General features: G+C 40.7%; 1 protein-coding gene across 1 annotated transcript; it reads right to left on the minus strand.

The window, feature by feature from the left end:
• Positions 1-10128: 10128 nt before the first annotated feature.
• LMOD2 (leiomodin 2) lies at positions 10129-17940 on the minus strand. Its single transcript, XM_079150255.1, has 3 exons — positions 17546-17940; positions 11033-12403; positions 10129-10489 (listed from the first exon to the last, which is right to left on the minus strand). The coding sequence occupies exons 1-3, from the start codon at positions 17816-17818 to the stop codon at positions 10463-10465; spliced, it is 1671 nt and encodes a 556-aa protein (XP_079006381.1). The 5' UTR covers positions 17819-17940; the 3' UTR covers positions 10129-10462.
• Positions 17941-19003: the final 1063 nt, after the last annotated feature.

Raw genomic sequence — 19003 nt, forward strand, 5'->3', positions numbered from 1 at the left:
AATCATTATATATGGTTAAATGAGGTTTGGTGGGTTGTTGGGAAAGGTAAGATACTTGTACAGAAAAAAATGTGTTTGCTCTTTACCTTATCAGATTTAGCATTATCTTCATATTTTAGTCTTCATTTGTGATATATGGTGAGTTAGGATTAGTATTGACCCCACATGTGAACTGCTTAACATTATAAACTTTGGGATCTTTCAACTTACCTATTTCTACATCTTGAGGTTGATATGATCTTCCACAAAATTTGAGGATAGGAATGGGCATTTTAAAAACAAAAGATTAGAAATTTTCTAAAATGCTTTCAAATACACATTTAAAAGGGGGGGGGGTGGATCTGACAAATAGGAGCAAAAGAAAATGTTCTAAGTCTTCAAAATTCCTGCAGATGTCTGTTTTTCCAAACCAATAAATAAATGCACTTAAATGCAAGTGTTATTATCCTAACGTCCTACATTAAAGCACACTATTTACAATGATTATTGTTACTCTAAGTTGGAAGTAGACACCAGAATAAAAATCTCATTCAGGTTCTAATTTTTCTCTTAAGATCAGGGTAATATGGCAAATTCAGGTGAGCACATAATGCTAAGTAACCAGTCTTTTTTTTTTTTTTTTTTTTTTTTTTCTCCTGCCAGCTCCTTAGCAGGTTTTTATGGTTTATTAAATTACCTTGATACTGTCAATTTTGCATAGAAGGTGTGCTCACAATCATTTATGAAAGAATGGCAAAAGACATGTATTGGTGACAAAGAATGGCAGAAAAACCTTGACACCAAATGTGGGAGATACACTGGTGTATTACTCAGCCTCACATTATTATAACAAAATACCTAAACCAATTAACCTGTTAGGAGAAAAGACTTATTTTGACTTAGTTTTGGATCTTCTAGTCTGTGATGGGACAGACTGTTGATTGTGGCCTCTGATGAGGGTACAGATAGCAATGGTGGGGAACATATAGCAAAGCAGACCCTTACCTCAAGGCCAGGAAGCAAAGAGAATGAGGAAGGGTCTGGAGTTCTACAGTCCCCATCAGGAAGTCCCAACATCCAAGGACCAGCACTTCCTAATAGCGCCCCCCCTAGGGAACCAGCCTTTAACAGGAACCTTTGGAGGGGGCATTTAACATCAAAGCTGTACACCCAGTGTGTAAACCAATTGCTAAGTCAACTTTGAAACCTATGTAAAATCGCAAGGTCTGCTCTTAACAGGTCACTGAAGTGTTATTAGAACTTAGTACTATATATATGATGTACTTTAAGGGGCTGGGGTTGTGGTGTAGTACTTACATATAACTTCACACATCCTCCTCTCCATGTTACTCCATGATACCTGAAACAGGTACTAAAGAATCATAAGAATGAAAAAGTAAATATGTACATAATCTGTACAGAAGCAATTTTTCCACAAATATTTTCAATACATGGTTGAATCTGCAGGTATGGAACTTGTCAATGGAAGGATGGATATATATTTATTAATTTAATTGTTTCATCAAAGTTAAATCAGAATCTCCAGATGGCTGTTGTCTTAAAATTGGGGAAAAAAAAGATCATTAAGCATGGAATTTTGGACATGCACAAGTCTCAATGTTCAACATGCTATTCCGAGAAATGTAGGTACATGTGGCACTTCACACTGTTAATAATCAGTTTTGCTGGAATTCAGCAGCGGTCACTGCATGAAATGTTTTATATGAACAAAAAGGTCAATGTAACTTGGAAAGGTCTAATAGTTTGCACAAAGTTAAATAGCTAAGTAAGTGGCAGAGCTTAGTCTCAAGCTCAAAACCCTTTACCATTATGGTACCCTACTTATCTGGTGACATTAAACACCATCAATGGAATGGTGAGAAATAAAAATGTCACTCCAATATCTTTACTTTTACTTTTTCTGCTTATACATGTGCCAAGTCATGCTTTGTTTTCAAAGCAAAATGCAACAGAAAGGAAAAATGCAATAAAATCATATAGCTAAACCAGTGGCCACTAGGGCAAGCTCGGAGATTGGGACAAAACCAGATTTTTGGAGTATGTGAATAAAAGATTTTTTACAATGTGTCTTTGGTTTGCTTATCCCTGATCCCCAGTCCCTACTCTATCACCATTAAAATATTTTTTACATTTGAACTATGAGATTAGATAATTGATACATCTGAGTAATCCCAAGTACTTAATAAATGTTTACACAGAGATTTATCGGGAAATACCTCAGTCCTCTTTGTGAATTTAAAGTAACCTCTGTCTAGAAAGACATTCACAAATAGGTATTTTCCCTCAAACTCTTCTTTAATGTGATTTTTTTAAAAAGGAAGTTCATTTTTCCAGTTTTTCTTCAACAGAAAGCATCCCTTTGAGATTCTTTTCATTGGCTGACATGTTCACATGGATATTATTTCTTAATGGGGGTGGGGGAGACTGGCACCACCCACCCATGGCTTGAAGGAGAATTATTTCCTGACAATTTCACAAAAGACAACTTGCAAATTGTAATTTAGATCATTTGCTGTGTTTTCATCATTTGTTGTGTTCATGTAACCACTATTAATGGATCATCTGAAATTTCATTCAGAAAGAAAAATTTAGCAGTTTGTCCCAGTGACCACAGTATTTTGATGATATACAGATTTACAGATCTCAGGATCCTTCAGAAGGCAGAAGTCACTGAATACAGAAATTCTAAGTAGTATACTTTGTTGGAGACCTTACCATGTTACCACAGAGTTCAATAATATTATGCACTAAAGGTTATGTGAGGGTAAAATACTTGTCACCTATTCTCCCCTCTTTGACTTGTAAACACTTTAGGTCAATATGTCATCTGATTAACGTGGTTTTCAAAAATAATATCTCCTCTCTCATGAAGTTGCAAAATGGTTACTGATTAGGGCATTCTTCACAGCTGAGCAACGCAATTCATGTAATATCTAGTTGGAGCACTAAGGAAAAGTATCCCACTGTTGGCCAACCTAGGAGGAAGGGTAAGACAATACCATCATATGTCTCTTCATTCTTGTTGAGCAGCTAATTATCTCTTCAAATATACGTACTGAGTCCTTACTATGAATGAGGCACAAAAATAAGATATAGCACCTGATCTCCTGCATACCAGTCCAGTGGGAGAGTAGGAAGATATTAGAATGTATGAACAAGTACAATGCAAATCTAAATGTAGTTAGCACCAAATGAGAAGTCTGAGTGAGGGATGACTCAGGGAAGAATGGAACAGATAAATTCCACAGAAATGAACCCTGAAAGATAAGTAGCTTATTGACCCAAGGAGATGAAAGGGGGGAGGGGGGGAAGTAATTCTGAACTGAAAAGATAGTATGAGCAAATACAAGAAAGGAGGACCAGAATGTTTGTGGGACAAGACCTGAGCCTTATGCTGGCTGAAAATGTTAAATGAGCCAGAGGCATTTTCTATTTAGAAAAGCATACATTATACAATGTCAGAAATATAAAATGCTATTATCATAAAGATTACACATTGGGAGCAATTTGTCTTTTGTAGGGATCATTCATTTATTAAACATTTATCAAACATATTTAACCCTGGGACACTAACAAGATCAGACATGGGTAATGTCCTTAAAAAGTCCATGTGGTAAGTGCTATGTTAGAACTGGTTGAATTTTTTGAAAAAAAAAATAAAATAAAAATCTTTGCCCAGCAGGGGAACAAAAAGGAACTGAGATAGGGAAGAATATGGAAGGAGTTAAATACAAGACTGTGGAATACAGCAGGAACAGGAACGGGAAGAGAAGTTCAGTGTTCCATGCATGCGTCTCAAATGTCTACTTCAAGGTATGTGCCTAGAACCATAGGGGTGGGATTTGGGGTTATGTGAGGTTTGGATGAGGCCACTCAGGGAGAGTGTAGAGAGAATATAGGCTCTTTTGAATAATGCCTTTGGGCAATAAGCTGCTCACCTATCAGGTCTCCTTTGAAGGATGAGTAGACACTAAGGAGATATAAAGAGCAGGAAGCAAATTCCACATGGGTAGGATGGTGTGTGGAAATGTGTGTGTCAGGATGAGGGCAAGTTCCATGAACTGCAAGTTGTTCATTGTGGCTCAGGCACAGGCCTCATGAGTACGAGTCAGGGAGAATGAGAAAAATAATGAGGATCATGTTTGCCATGCCAAGGGATTAGGACTTTATGCTGTAGAGTGCAGATTAGCACTGATGGATTCCAAGCAGGTGACTGAGAGGATTGGAATTGCGTTTTGGAAAAATATCACTTTGGCATGTTGAAGGCAAATTAGGAATGAACAGAATGAAAGTTAGAGAAACCAGTCAGGAAGCAACAGCAATACATCAGTTCAGGTAATGGATCGTGAGTGGTTCAACAGGGATTTTCATGGTAGTGAAGGATAGTAGGTACCATTTTTCAGAGAGGGGAAAATCCTGTTCACAATTATAACATTAGGGTGACTTTTGTTAAACAAAATTCCCTTTCAATCTGCTGACTACATTGACCTATTTGGGTATGCAAAGGTAGAGGTAGAGCTGCCCTAGGAGAAGGATAGACAGAGCTGAATTTGCTGTGCATGACAGAAGGAATAGAACTGGGACTCCCAAGGGCGATCTAGAAGGGTGGTACTGAGGCTGAACCAGGAGAAGAGAAGAGGAAGAGGAAGGAGGTGATGAGCTTGCCACAAAACACAGACTCTCATGTGGTATAAAACTTGGAAAACATCTCTGGTGGTGAGTTAGCCAGAGGATTTTTAATAACAGGTCTCTCATGCTTAATTTGAAGCTATTTGTGTTGCTCTAATGTTAAACCCACTTTCTTTTACCACATTTTCATGCAATATTGAGTCTACAGAAATTACGCAAAAGGGTGATGAGGGGTTCAATATGAACATTAATCATAGATTTGCAAGATGCACTCTTGGTATGGAGCCAAAGACAGCAGTGAGTAGATAAACCCCTGAGTTCACCCAGGAATTTTCAGTAACCTGGCAGAAGATTTTGTGCTGCCACAGATGAAATGAGGATTCCAAACTTTATCTGGATCTTAGATATAGGGCTATATAGACAAAATAATATACAATCATGCATCACGTAAGGGCAGGGATATAGTCTGAGAAATCTGTTGTTAGGTGATTTTGTTCTTGTGTGAACACTGTAGAGTGTACTTACATAAACTAAGACAGCTATGACCTTACTAGGATATATAATCTTAATGGGATCACTGTTGTATATGCGGCCCACTATTGACCAACATCTCATCATGTGGTTCTTGACACTGTGTGTGTATGAAAATTTTTTCTCATGTCAAGTTAAAGTGACAGACATACCTGGAAGACAGGTCTTTTTCAATCCTGAGCCTGGGTGGACTTCTTACCCTCCATCAGCATAGTCATTATTTTAAGCACTGTGCTTCACTCCCCATCTTGCCGAGTGGCACTACTTTGTACGCCACCCTAATCCAACATCCTGATGTCCATCTCCACTGCCCTGTGAAACAGCTCTCTTCAAGGTCAACAGTTCAACACCTCCAGCTCTAGGACTCACTGAGTCATTTTATGCCATTGCCTACTCCTTCCTTAGTCCAGCTGCTTTGGAATATTTCTTTCTTCTGATTTCTTCCACTCTCTGCTCATACTCAGTGTCTCTGTTCTCCACACTCCCCTGGGTGTCCTATCTTCAAATGCCACTAAGACCACATGAGCCTCCAAATCCTTACTTGCAGCACAAACGCAACCATCAGGATTCTAGACCCTCACATTCAGATGGAGAGGCATCTCAGAAAGCTGTTTTTAATTGAACCCATCTTCCTTCCCCACCACCACACCTCCTCCTGCTATATTCTTATTCCATTATGTGGCTTTTGGGGCTATCCAAATGGCACAGCCAGGAATGCAGGTATCCACCTAGACTCCTTTCTTGCATTGTCCCCTACCATCTCCATCCACCTAGTAACCAAATTCCGATTAGTTTACACTTTCTTAAAGTCTGTTCCATCTGTTCTGAGTTGAGCACATCTCTGCGGCATTTACAGTTCAAGTCTGCATCGCCTACTTCATTCTTAGATCATGACAACGGTCTCCTAACAGGTCTTCCTGCCATCAGTCTGGGCCTAACTAATTCCATCCTTCCCTGGATTGCACAAGTCATGTTTTTAAAACCTAAGTAAACATCATGCTGCACCCCCTCTTACAATCCTTTGATGCTCCTCATTACTTTCACAGTTGGGTCCATAGTCCTTAGCTTTCACTGTCTTGTTCAGGCTTTTGTTTAGACATAGGAAAATTTACTGACTTTTTGAAATGTGCTTACCACATGTCCATGGTTCAGATAGGCATGTAATTTGGCTGAGAGAAACTTGGTAAACATGACAATTTGGTTGAAACCTAATACCAGTTTTGGTGTACCACAATGATGCCCCATGACTCTGTTCTATTTGGAAAACAACATTTTAGCTGTGATTTTTTCAACTGATCATTTCTTCTAAGGGTTTTGGGAATTTGAAAGGTTAGAATAATCAAATGCTAAGGGCTGATTTGGAACAGACAAAATACCCAACACCAGAAGACTAATCAAAATACTCTAAATATCTGATAGCTGGTGAAATTGATTAAATAAAATGTGGTGATACGATGTTATATAAGCTATCTTTCCCTTTTGGTAGAAAAAAATAGTTCCATGTGTGTTCAAATATGCATGATGAAGAGGACTTTAAAAGATACATACTTCAAGGTTATCAGTAGTTGTTTTGATCACATGATATTTTTGTAAAAAGAAAAGGCCATACAGAAATCAAAAAACTTCTCTTCTTAATCCACCAAGGTTATAATACTTTAAAAAATAACAAACTTATTTTTACCAAACTGATGTTTTTACAGAATTACATAAAATTCTATGATTTCTGGCCATTTTTTATGGTACCCTCTTTCCTCAAACTGGGATGTACTTCCTTATCATTAGACTTTTTTTTTTTTTTTTTTTTTTAAGCTTGGTGATTTCTCTTATTCTTTAAAACATACAAATTAAGTATTACCTTCTCTGATAAGCTTTCCTTCACTTCACATCTGCTTTAGATCAAGGATCAATGGTAAAATATGGCTTACAGGTAATATCCATCCAATACCTATTTTTGTACAGCTCATGGATGAAGAAGAGTTCTTACTCATTTGGAAAGGTTGACTTCTTAGGATTTCCACTACTTTGAGGTAGAGGACATTTTCTAATTCAGATTGGTCTCCCCAGCGTGGAGCAGAGCTCCTCCTGCATAGGAGCCGCTGGATAAAACATGAGCAGGTGCAGGAAGGAATAGTACAGGATCCCTCCTTACATGGGAACATGTGTCCCATGAGGATGGGGCTTGATCTCTTTTGCATCTGGAGGAGTTTCTGGAACATGGTAGTCACTCAGGAAATATCTGCAGACATGAAGTACACCAACTGTGGTGCTTATTTCTGATCTTTCTAAGTCTTAGGTCAATTCTTAGGTCAATTTATATCATATGTGATGATTAATGGACATAAAAATCCACCTTAAGAGCCTCAGAGAAACAAATAAGACACAGTTTTAACTTCATCATGAAAGGATGTAGTTATGAGATCTTTTCGAGAGCATATTGATTTAGCCCCATCTTTCGAGTATCTCCATATGCATTGCAGCCTGTCATTATCTCTTCCTTTCATTCCCCTCATGGTACCATCTCAGGGCAAGTGTTACATCAAGATCCTGCTGACACTGAGTCATTAAATACTTGTGGCAGCAGAGCCTGTGAAGCTGAGTGAGACTCAGCATTCTGGCCTGATTTCAAATCAGAATGAGGTGTATTTTCAGAGGTCAACGTGTATGTATAAATCATAGCCTAAATGCCTCATCTGACCTTGGACAGCTTTTCTCCCAGTGAGTTGAAAGCTCTTTATAGAAGATGAACTAATTAGTTACATACCAGCTTTGTGAGTTTGCAGAGAGTACGAACTAGGGTCCCCATTTCGTGTTGAATGATGATTTTAACATAAAATCTTACATGTTTACAGTACTGGATTCTACAGTAACACATTCTAGAAATGTTTTTTTTTTTTTTTTCTTAAGGATAAACATCATTATGTCTTATTATGGACTTTATAGTATTCTCTTTTGTGGATTGAATGAGAAGGTTCATATCTTTATTTGAATTTTGTAAAGTACCTAGTAAGTGCATTCTGTCTTTTATAATGCAAAGGAGAAAATATGCTTCCTCTTGCCGAGGAGAGGGGCTGGCCAGTCTCCCCAGTCCAAGGAGCTCCTGTCAACATGCCGCTAGCTCTTCCCTCTTCATCCCTCCTCATCCCATAGTGCTACCATGTACCTTTTCTGGGACTCCTGTATGCTCTTATGGATGACCAATTTGTCAGCAGACACTTGCTCCTCTGCCTCAACAGGATGGAGTTGGAAGCTGTTCACCTCTCACTCCCACCCCTCCGTGTAGAAGAACCCTGTCTTTGAGCACATAATGTTACAGAAAAGAGAGATCTGGCTTGGCTTTCTAGTCTAAATTTGCACGTGTACATGCACACACATACATATACACACACAAGTGCCTTTGAAACACTTAAACTTAACTTTTAATTCTTTAAACAAGAGTAAACATGATTGTGAACACTAATGGAAAGAAGTGAAACAGAGGTCACTTCCAAGGGAAATAGCCACCTCCATTGTGGGTTTAAGAATGAGCCTTTGGAGGATTCCAGTTGGGATGGAAGCATTGAGGGAGAATGCATGGAAGGAACCTGGGTTATGTTGTCATGGTTCCCTAACCTTTCTGTGCCTCAGTTTCTTCATATATACAATGGGGCAGCACCTTTCAAGGTTGTGCAATATCCAGGTGAGAACTTAGTTCAGAAAATGTCACTCACCTACCACTCCTCATATGGAGCCAGTGTACTGACTTAGCTCACTGGGCCTCTGGAATCCTCTGGAAGTGATTACATCAGCTGTTCTTATTGAGTAAGAGAATGGATGCGCAATGGGAATAGACTGAAAGAAACACACCCAAGAAGTGTTAGAGAAATTTTCTAAGGAAACACAGTCTTCTTGATTGGAGATAGCCAAAGCTCTCCATGAAGCAAATCATTATTGAATGGGTGGCCCTGAAAGCTCGCCAAGACCATGGCTCTAATCTGTAGGTCACAAAGGATATGTGGCTAATCATAGTTAATACAAAGGACTTTAGAAAGGATTTATAGCTTTTGCAAATGAGGGTGGAGAACTAGAGTGGAGCCAAGGTAATTACATCTTTCCTTGGTGGGAATTTGGATGCTTTTCCAACTACACGGCCTGGAGGGGAAAGATAGCAGGGAACTGCAAATACATCACCCATCCATGTCATCGGGTATATTTCATGGACGTTTTGCCACAATTTGTATAAGGGGGGGAAAAAAAGCAAAAAACCACTGAGACCCATCGTCCAAGGAGGGTTCCCAGGGAGACCTGAATGGTGCGTCTTTAGCATCAGCCGGAAGTTTGCAGGGAATTTGTGGGTTTGCCTTCCAGGCATTCTCTTGGCACTTATTTCCTCCCTATCAAGAAACTTCCTAACTTTCCACTTTTCCCTTCCAAAAATAGTTGATTTTCATAATAGATGACTGAACTAACTTCTGGCTACCATTATACTTATGGAAACACAGTAAAATCCTCTGTCTTCCTGACTCTAATATCAATTAATCCAGAATGATATCCTTTTACTTTTACAAGAACCTTTTTTTTTTGCAGGGGGGGGGGGGGGGAGGCGGGAATGAACCCAGGGGTGCTTTACCACTGAAGTGCACACCCATTCTTTTTTAAAAATATTTTTAATTTTGAGACAGTCTCACTAAGGCCCAGACTGGCCTTAAACTTGCAATCCTCCTGCCTCAACCTCCCAAGATCCTGGGATGGCAGGCATTCACCACAGTGCCTGGTGAACTTTTTAAAAGAAAGTTCTTGATCCCAGTCCTTTAGAAAGAGATATGGTCAAATTTTCTTAGATATGAGGAAAAAATGAAAGGCAAATGCTAAGGACTCAAACCTTTTGAGTGAGAATGTAATATTTTTAATATTCAGCAATGTTACATACATACCTGACAAATGTACCAACTCACAGAAAAATATTAGTTTGACTTTTTAAAAAAAGAAGAAGCCCTTCAATCCAAATTTATTTAGATTACAAAAATAACAGCACATTTCTTAAACTCCTGACAGCTCAGCGTCACCAACACATCCAGAGATATGAAGAGCATCTTTAACCACTTCTTGCCCACACAAATCTCACGACATAAAAAAACTTTATTTTCATATTTACAGAAGAAACATGCTGATTGTTTCTTTAAATTCTCTTCGAAATTTCTGGGTGAAGCTATCTTTAAAGTCAGAGAACATTTCAAATTAAAGAAGACAATTAAAAAAACATCTCACGATGTATTTTACTTAACACCATTGAACAGTTCTGCATACTCTTCTAGAAACTGTGTTTTTATCGAAGAGCTTCTGGAACTTCCACCTACAAATACAGGGAATTTTCTTTCAATGAATCAACACAAAAAGAAATTCATACACATGCGTAGACACACACACATACACACACAAATACATAGATATCTAAAAGGTCTATCTCTAGCACTATTTTCTGAGAAAAAAAGCAAATATAGATTAATTAATGCTGCACATATATTCACATTTTATATTATAGATCGGGTTGTCCCTCCTGCAATTTTGTGTAAAATTTTTGACAAGTGATGAATCCTCTTGGAATGTAGACTATACTCCTTGACTTTCCTATTAAGGAAACTGGACTTTTTATATAATGGAATGTCTTAAAGGGGTCTTGGCCCTCATAGGACTGAGATGCAGCAGGTGGCTCAGGCACCTGTCAAATGGAAATGTGCTTATTCATGTGTCTACCCCTTGGTATCCATGCTCTCCCATACTAAAATATTTAAAATACTAGTTAAGTATTTGGAGAGGTGACTTTGGTACCACCAGGCAACGGGGGAAAACTCATTTATTAAATCTGTGCCTGAAGTTCTGTTCTGGGGTGGCTTACCCTCCTTAGCTGTCTTATGCTGCTTCCCCGGATTGCTTCCATGAGGTTCTCATGAGCTGATCTCTGTGGGGTAGACGGTCGGGAACTGTCTTCCATTTTCTTCTCTTGCACGGACCTCAGAGAATTTTTTATTTCCTTGAGGATATTGTTTGGCTGTTTCTTAACCCTTTTCCCTTTTTTCTTTTTCTGTCCATTCTGCAGTGCCCGCTGGGCACTCTCCTGTTGTTTGATGACTTCTGCGATGTTTCGGGTGATAAGCTTTTTCTCTGGGAGAGGAGGAGGAGGTGGAGGAGGTGGAGGAGGAGGGGGCGGAGGAGGAGGCGGAGGCAACTTTTGGGGAGGAAGAGGTGGAGGAGGAGGGGGTGTGGCCACAGGAGATGGAGGACGGCTCCGCACCGTCTGCACTTTCTTGGGGAGTTTGGGGGATGACCAGGGAGATTGCCTGGGAGATGCATAAGGTGAAGAGCCAGGCGTCCCTCTTTGCCAGACTTTGGTCCTAAGGTTGGATCCTCCATCATATCCCTCTTGCTGTTTTTGCTCCTGCATCCGCTTTTGTCTCTGCTTATCCATATTTCTTGTTAAAATGCTCGTCATGCTCATTCTTGGTCCTGGGAGCTCGAAATGGTATCCCAGCCTCAGCAGCGTCGTGTTCTCCTTAAGCAGCTTGACGATCTCCATCTCCACCTGGCTGCCCATGATGTGCCTCTGGTTGTGGAAGCGCAGCTCGGTGAGCACCGTGTTGTGCTGGAGAGCCCTCATGATGGCCAGGATCCCCTTTCCTGTGATGAAGTTGGACTCCACGTTGACGTTGGTGATGTGCTCGTTGACCTTGAGCATGTCCGCGATGGCCGTGGCCGCGCTGTCATCGGCGTGCGTGTTGGCCAGGCTGAACGTCTTCACCACCGTGTTGTTCTTGAGGGCCTCGGCAAAGCGGGCGAGGGTCTGCGTTGTGATGTTCTCTATATTGTTAAGGTTGACTTCTGTGGTGTCGGGGTCATTGTTTCTAATCTTTTCCAAAGCATCCTCAATAACCGTAGGATTTCCACAAGGGTGAATGGCAGCTGGTGACTCTGTGTTTCTCCCGCTATTGCCGTTGGTCAAATTAATATTTTCTATCTGACTTTTAAATGTCTTTGGCTTGGAGTGGTCAGAATTGACATCATCATAGTTAACAGTTCCATTAATACCTTTTGGGGTTTCAATGGTTCTTTCCTCTTCCTCCTCACTGTCCTCTTCATCCTCTTCCTCCTCTTCTCCCTGGGACCCCTCTTGTTCCTCCTCCTCTTCTGTATAGACCTCCTCAGAAACCTCACTGTTACTCTCTGTGAAGATCAGCTCTTCCTCACTCTCTTCTTTGTCTTCTTCTGCAACCTAAAGAGTTTTAATGCACATTTTATTAATATATAACGATAACACCTTACAAGCGACGAGTCTACAATGAAAAATGCTAATAATCCCTTGCTTCTGACCTCTCTCGTTCAGGGAACCAAGGTCAACATTTTGTTGCATAACCATCAAACAACTTTTTCTAAGCACATTTGTTTTGCACAGAATATCAAGCATTTGACTTACTGAGTACAAATATATTATCATTTTGCCATTGTGAACAAATAAGTCAGAACCTCAGTTTTGGAAAACCACTGATAATTTAATCTGTCTCTTCACTATGGGCTCTGCACTACTTAACTTCTTGTCTACTTAGAGTTTAGCAAATCCAGGCACCCATCTGGGATCAGCCCTCTGTTCTTTCTAATTTCTTCATCATATATACTATGGTAATGTGTTTGCTTTATCTAATGTTCAAAAACTCTCCCCCAAATAGCAGATGTGACTGGGGCCAATTGCTTTCTCCCCCTCTTGTCTCAGTGTAGACAGAAGCAGGGGTGTCATTTGCTCCGCACGTTTATCTACTTCTGTGGTAGAGTCGGGTATAGGGACCCAGATGCTCCACATCTTCCAGCAGTAGGGAGGTCAAAACCAGGTTCTATGCAGAAAAACATTCAGATCACCTTTTCCAGCAATCACCTGAAAATCTCCAGTGAGCTCAGGCTTAAGTGAGAAGGACTGCAGAAGATCAGGAGGGAACGATCACTCTGGCACTCACCAGATTCTAACCAGTCACATAGATCAGCAGAGAACAGTAGAAAATCGTGAAGCAAGTCATTGCCCAGTCTTGACTTATTTCACATGTATGAGTTATGAAGGACTTTCAGGTAAACACAGTTTCATGCTGTCTTTGTCTTTTCTGTTTATGGGATTCACTGTACAAAGACACCCACATGACCCCTTTTTTCTTTTTCAAAAGTCGGGCTGAGGTTGTAGCTCAGTAGTGGAGCACTTGCCTAGTGCGTATGAGGCGCTGGGTTCCATCCTCAGCGCCACATAAAATAAATAATTAATTAAATAAACATATTGTGTCCACCTACAACTAAAAAGAGTTTAAAAAGAAAAAAGTCTGGAAAGTGTTGACAGAGCCTGATTTTCCCTCATGCCGTCTTTCAAGTCCTTTATCCTCTCTGAAGCCCTTGAGCTCTCCCCTGTCCCCAAAGCTCTGATTCTTCCCTCTACTTTGGAAAGTTGTTTTCGACTCCAAGGGCTGCTGCCGCCTGAGGCATGTGGATCAAGCTTTGGAAAACACTGCAGCTGTCTCCAAGTTTGTTTGCCCAGTTGCTATCACAAAATAGGCTCCAGAGATCCACTTGTGTGGAGTGGCGGCACCAAGTGATGGCCTGGGAAGGGGTCAGCCCCTCCTGGGATGACTTGTCCAGTCTTAATTTACTTGCTTCTTTGGGACCAGGAAGAACAGGGATTCTCTCTCTCTCTCTCTCTCTCTCTCTCTCTCTCTCTCTCTCTCTCTCTCTCTCTCTCTCTCTCTCTCTCTCTCTCTTTCTGTGTGTGTGTGTGTGAGTGTGTATAAGGGGGGGCTTTGGTGGCAGCTCTCTACCAGTCACATCCCAACAACACAAAAGACAGAGTTTGGCTCTGGTCAAAACTCTTGGCATAGATGAGGAGCAAGAAAGGGCCAGCAGTGGAATAAATGGATTACCTGGAGGAAGGAAGGATTGCAGACAGACAGTTCTCACTACTATCCCAAATCCCTTGACATATGTTCTTATAATCCTAGGCCATGTTAGTTATGTGTGTGTGCGCACATGTTTACAAATGTGTCTTAGTTGTTTTAGCCTTTGGAGGAAAGGAGTCAAACTCCAAGTTATGCTGCCTTTTATGCCACTATTATATTTTATGCCCTTTGGTTTTCTGACGTCCTCTAGGTTCTACTTGCAAGAGATGTTTCCCCCTCAAAATACACCTGGAAAGATAATCCTGTCTGCTCCTGTTATCTAGCAAAGTGAGTTGTCATGTAACACCTAAATGTTGCCTCATCCAGAAAGCCTTCTTTGATGTCCCTTCAAGTTATCCCTGCAGTGTGTTCCCCATATTATTTTATCTCCCCCAACTAACTACCTATCACACTTTATTATAAATACTTGTCATTTTTTTCCAATAAACTATTAGCTGGGTGACAGCAGGGACTGTGTCAGGTTTGCTTACCTGACATCAGTTAACAGCTGCTTACTGTTGGGACTAGACGTTAGAGAAAGTACTGATGAGGTCAGGTAGAGATAAGGCAGTCAACTGTCCTGCTTTGTGTGCCTTCGTCTAAGGAGTTGCCTAAGATGCAGGATTTTTAGTTCTAAAATCTAGATAGTCCTGAGTCATCTGAGATGATCAGTTTTCTCACAGGGGGAATGTCTAGGAGAACGTCACAAGGCCAAACGGGACTTAGAGAATGGAGGTCAAGGGGAGGTTCAGAAACAAATTTTGCCTCCTTTATAAATCATTCCTGCACTGGTGCGTATAGATATCCTGTTCACCATTACTTTGGGGTTAACCCTGGTCCTTTGAGGGATGGAGGTGAGAAGATGCGTGGTGAGGTAAGGAGGAGGTGGTCAGGGAGGGAACAGGGAGAAGCTCATACTTTTAAAGAATGGGAAATGCAACGAGAAGGAGGTGGCCAGTCATTTCTTCTGATTGCCTCCCTGGCATCATTACATCAACAAAAGAGGCAAGTGGCTTGGTTTTTAGTTCTCATTGTATTTTTGCCCATAAGACAAAACAAAACAAAACAAAAAACTGTTCAACTTTAGATGACTCACTAAGTTTATTGTGTCAAGGAAACTATAGTACTAATTGAGTGATTCTTAAAGTCATAATCCCCTGGAGGACTGTTGGGTCCCCTTCTCAGAGTTTGTCATTCAGAAGACATTTGTCATTCAGGGAACCCTGAAACTTGCAGCCCCCAGAAGTTCCTGGGTGATGCTGACGCTATTGGTTGGGCACCCACAATTTTAAGAACCAGAGTTCTTGTGCCAACAGAACCTAGTTTGAATTTCAGTTTTTCTTCCAAGCTGTTAACCTCAAATAAGTTTCTTAACTTCTCCTAGGCTCAGTTCTGTGGTTCAGAGGGGTAAGAATGAAATGAGATAATATGAAGAAACTGGCACCTGCCAAGATCCCGCAGTTATTCAAGTGAGGGGAGCTGGATTTCTGGATGGTGTGGGTCCAGGCCCCCGGGGCTCTCACTCAGCACACATTTGTGTAAACCAGGGTGGGCAGAAGTCAGGTGTTGCACAGGATTTTCATAAGCCTTTACAGAGCCAGCAGCCTGACCCCAAGACCCCCAGCTCCTTCTCATGGTCCTTGCTGCATAACTCGTCACTTATGCAGCTGCCCTGCTCCTCCGCCCCCCTTAGCTGCTTTGAGTCTTTTCCTGTGCTGGGAATGGATTTACACCCTCCATCAGCAAGCTTCTGCTCTGCACTCCTTGTGACTAGAGAGACAGCTGGCCAGCCGGGAAAGTGGAGTGGGAGGAAAGTTAACTAGCCGAGAAGGGAATCAAAGTTCATAAACAAGACAGCCTCTCTAATTGGGCTGATAAGCCATTGGCAGAGATTAGCAAAACCTTTGGCAGGATCCGGTGGGTTTCACCAACAGCTGACAACAGCTTGTCCTTTGGTTCCCACCATTGTCCTGACATTATGACGTTAAAATGCCTTTGTCGGGTTATTGCTGTAGTTGGCTATATGTCCTGAATATTCCAAAGACAATTTTATTCTTTTAATGAAGGATATTCTTTAATAACTCTAATAAACATGCCACTTTATTTCACCAGACTTTTAACACTCATTCCCACACCAGATTAAATTTTAAAAAAGTTCTTAACGTTATGGTTGTGGAGGAATTGACTGGCCCAAATCCTAACTGGTCATATGTGTCCCTTCTCATTTCCCCTTCTAGCTTTTCAATATGGCCATGACTGTGGCTTTGGCAGACCCTGTCCTAATCCCAGTGACCCTTCCTGCAATGATTGACATGGACAAAACTCACACATATTTATCTTGCTGCAAATGTGGCCTACACACCTATCATCAAGATCACCCAACAGCACCCGGGTTGGTACTATGGCAGCTTGTGGATGGTTTGAAACCATTTTGATTGTAGGCAATTTCTATTGAGTGCAGGAATCTTAAACTATTCTCCTGATTTGTATTCTTCCACAAATTCAAGATTTTATTTCTTATACTAACATTTCTTGTTATAACATTCTTCTTGATCTAATGACTTTTCCAGAGCATTGTTTTTGAACTTCCTTCCACTAATGATTCTTTGGCAGATTCAAAGTTACTGTTTACTGGGCAGTACACAAGAGCTTAATAAACTTGAGCTCTCTGATAAGACCACATTTCCTAGCCTCAGAATCACCATCATTTAATAGGAAGGACTCAGAGATGATCCACATGAGTGTACTTAACCTGGGTCTTCAGAGGACTTTCATCATTTTGTGAAATTATATGCAAAAGTGTGCATGTGTGTGTTGTGTGTGTATGTGTGTGTGTGCGTTTGCACATGTACATGTGCATTTTTTTGAAGAGGTCTAGAACTTATCAAAATCTCAAAGGGGTTCTTGATTCACAAAAGAAACACTGTACTGAGTTCCCTCAATGGACAGATAGAAAGAATCCTGCAGAAGTGACCATCTAGTCAAAGTCTAGTTGTTTGGGGACAGAGCAGGACTAGTAATAAGTCCCTTGGCTCAGTCCCATGTGCATCCCACCAGCCCACAGTTCTTGGTGTTGGAAACATGTAACTATTTTTCCTGTAGCCATTACTGCAGTAAAAACAACACAAAACAAACGGAACTGAAAAGGAATCACAGAAACAGATACTATGCCTTGTCACCAACTTGCAACTCAAATAAGACTTATGATTGGCAAAACATTTAAACTCATACCTTGATTGTGAATTATTTTCCTCTTGAGGTTCCCACATTTAGTTAATTAAAAAAAAAAAAAAAAGCTCAGCTAAGAATTTTTACCTAGTATGATCTGTACAAATGGATTATAAAAATGTTAAAGTCATGGGGACTGAAAAGTTAGAGGAAGCAAGAGTGACTGGGCTTGGGGTGGGGGTGGGGCAGTGGGAGAAGCTAAGGAAAAGTCCCAAGGAGCCTACCTTTTCACATTCCCCCAGCCTCTCCTTCTCCAGGAGTTTTTGGGACTCCTTTTCCCAATAGGCCATCAGTGCCTCTCTGCTGAAATTCCCTGTGGGGGTTTTCTCAGTCAGACTCTTTTGCCTTAGCCCCACCGGGAGGTTGCGGTCAGGTTCAATATCTTCTAGCTCCCTCTCTAGCTCCTTCAGCTCCTCAGCTGACAGGGAGGCCAAGAGTTCATCCTCATCGATGGATTCATATTTACTAAGTCCTCTTCTGTAGCCAAAGGTAGACATGGTCCCTGCTTCGTCAGACTCCCAAAGAGCTGGAAGAACCAGGCATTCAAGGCAGCCAGTGGCAGGCAGGGAGGCCAGAGGGCAGACTGGTCGGCAACTGGTGCTAGGAGTGGCTGAAGTAGCCTTTTAAGAGTGGTGATCCAGGGCTGTGACAATGCAGAGGGGGTGAAAGCATGGGCTGTTTTAAGCATCAGACGTCAGCTAGACATTTGAACACAAAGAATGTCACATCGGTGGTGGTGGATGGAGGTCTCAGAACCAACGGGGATTATTAGCATAGTGGCCAGGGCCATATTTAGCTGAGCCTGATAGCTCATGAGGACAGGCAGAGAGTGTTTCAGATAGGGAGTGACATGGTTCTTCTCACTTTGTGTTCAAAAGCAAGGAAATAAAATTTATTTCAAAAATGACTTGCCACTACCACCATGGTCATGAAAATATTCTTTCATTATCAACTTAGAGATTGAGCAATGACTCCACAGTACCTTAGGGATAGAGTTTCTGGTTTCATATAAACATACTGTGGGTGGTGAGGATAGAGACAGAGGTCACAATAATATGGTGCTTTATAATTTCATTGTACTTCACAATTTACAAAGCGCATTCATGTAATTTTCTTAATCTGAAGTCCTGTGAGATAAATAACATGATCCTCATTTACAGATTTTGGCAATTGAGGGTCTGAAAGATTAAGTGAAAAACTTGAAGCCAGACAGCTGGGAAGGCAGAAGTAACTTTCTCAACTTCACCAAATGACTTCCTTCCCAACTTCACCAAATGACTTCCTTCCCTACCCCATGAGTGTTAGTAAAAACTAGGTCTTCAGATAAAACCCAAATATGATAAATAGTAATTCCGGTTATGATTTATTAAGGAATAATGTGGCTCTAGCCCAGTGCTAAGCATTTTAAATATTTTATCTCCCTCAACAAAATCCTTTAAGGTGTATACCATTGCTAATGTTTTCTAGGATAGATTTAAGTAATTAGCTTGGGAGCACAGAGTTAAGAATGGTAAAGATAGAATTTCAACCCAGATTTGTATCTGGGCTGAAAATTGAAGGGATGAAGATTTGTAATTATATATATGTACATATTCTTGGGAATGTGTTAAGATAGATATAATTATTTACAGGACTTCATAAGAATAATACTTTAGCATAGAGTTACATAAAAACTATTAAAA

Source organism: Sciurus vulgaris, assembly GCF_902686455.1.
Source record: "Sciurus vulgaris genome assembly, chromosome: 8".
In the NCBI taxonomy this organism is placed as follows: domain Eukaryota; kingdom Metazoa; phylum Chordata; class Mammalia; order Rodentia; family Sciuridae; genus Sciurus; species Sciurus vulgaris.

Bases quoted from the DNA above. Each gene is read 5' to 3' on its own strand.
- LMOD2 (XM_079150255.1), bottom strand. From the start codon at position 17,818: ATGTCTACCTTTGGCTACAGAAGAGGACTTAGTAAATATGAATCCATC. The intron at 12,404-17,545 runs GTAGGCTCCTTG...AAAACTCTTTAG, and splicing joins GGCTGGGGGAATGTGAAAAG to GTTGCAGAAGAAGACAAAGA. The intron at 10,490-11,032 runs GTAAGCCACCCC...CTGTATTTGTAG, and splicing joins GCATAAGACAGCTAAGGAGG to GTGGAAGTTCCAGAAGCTCT.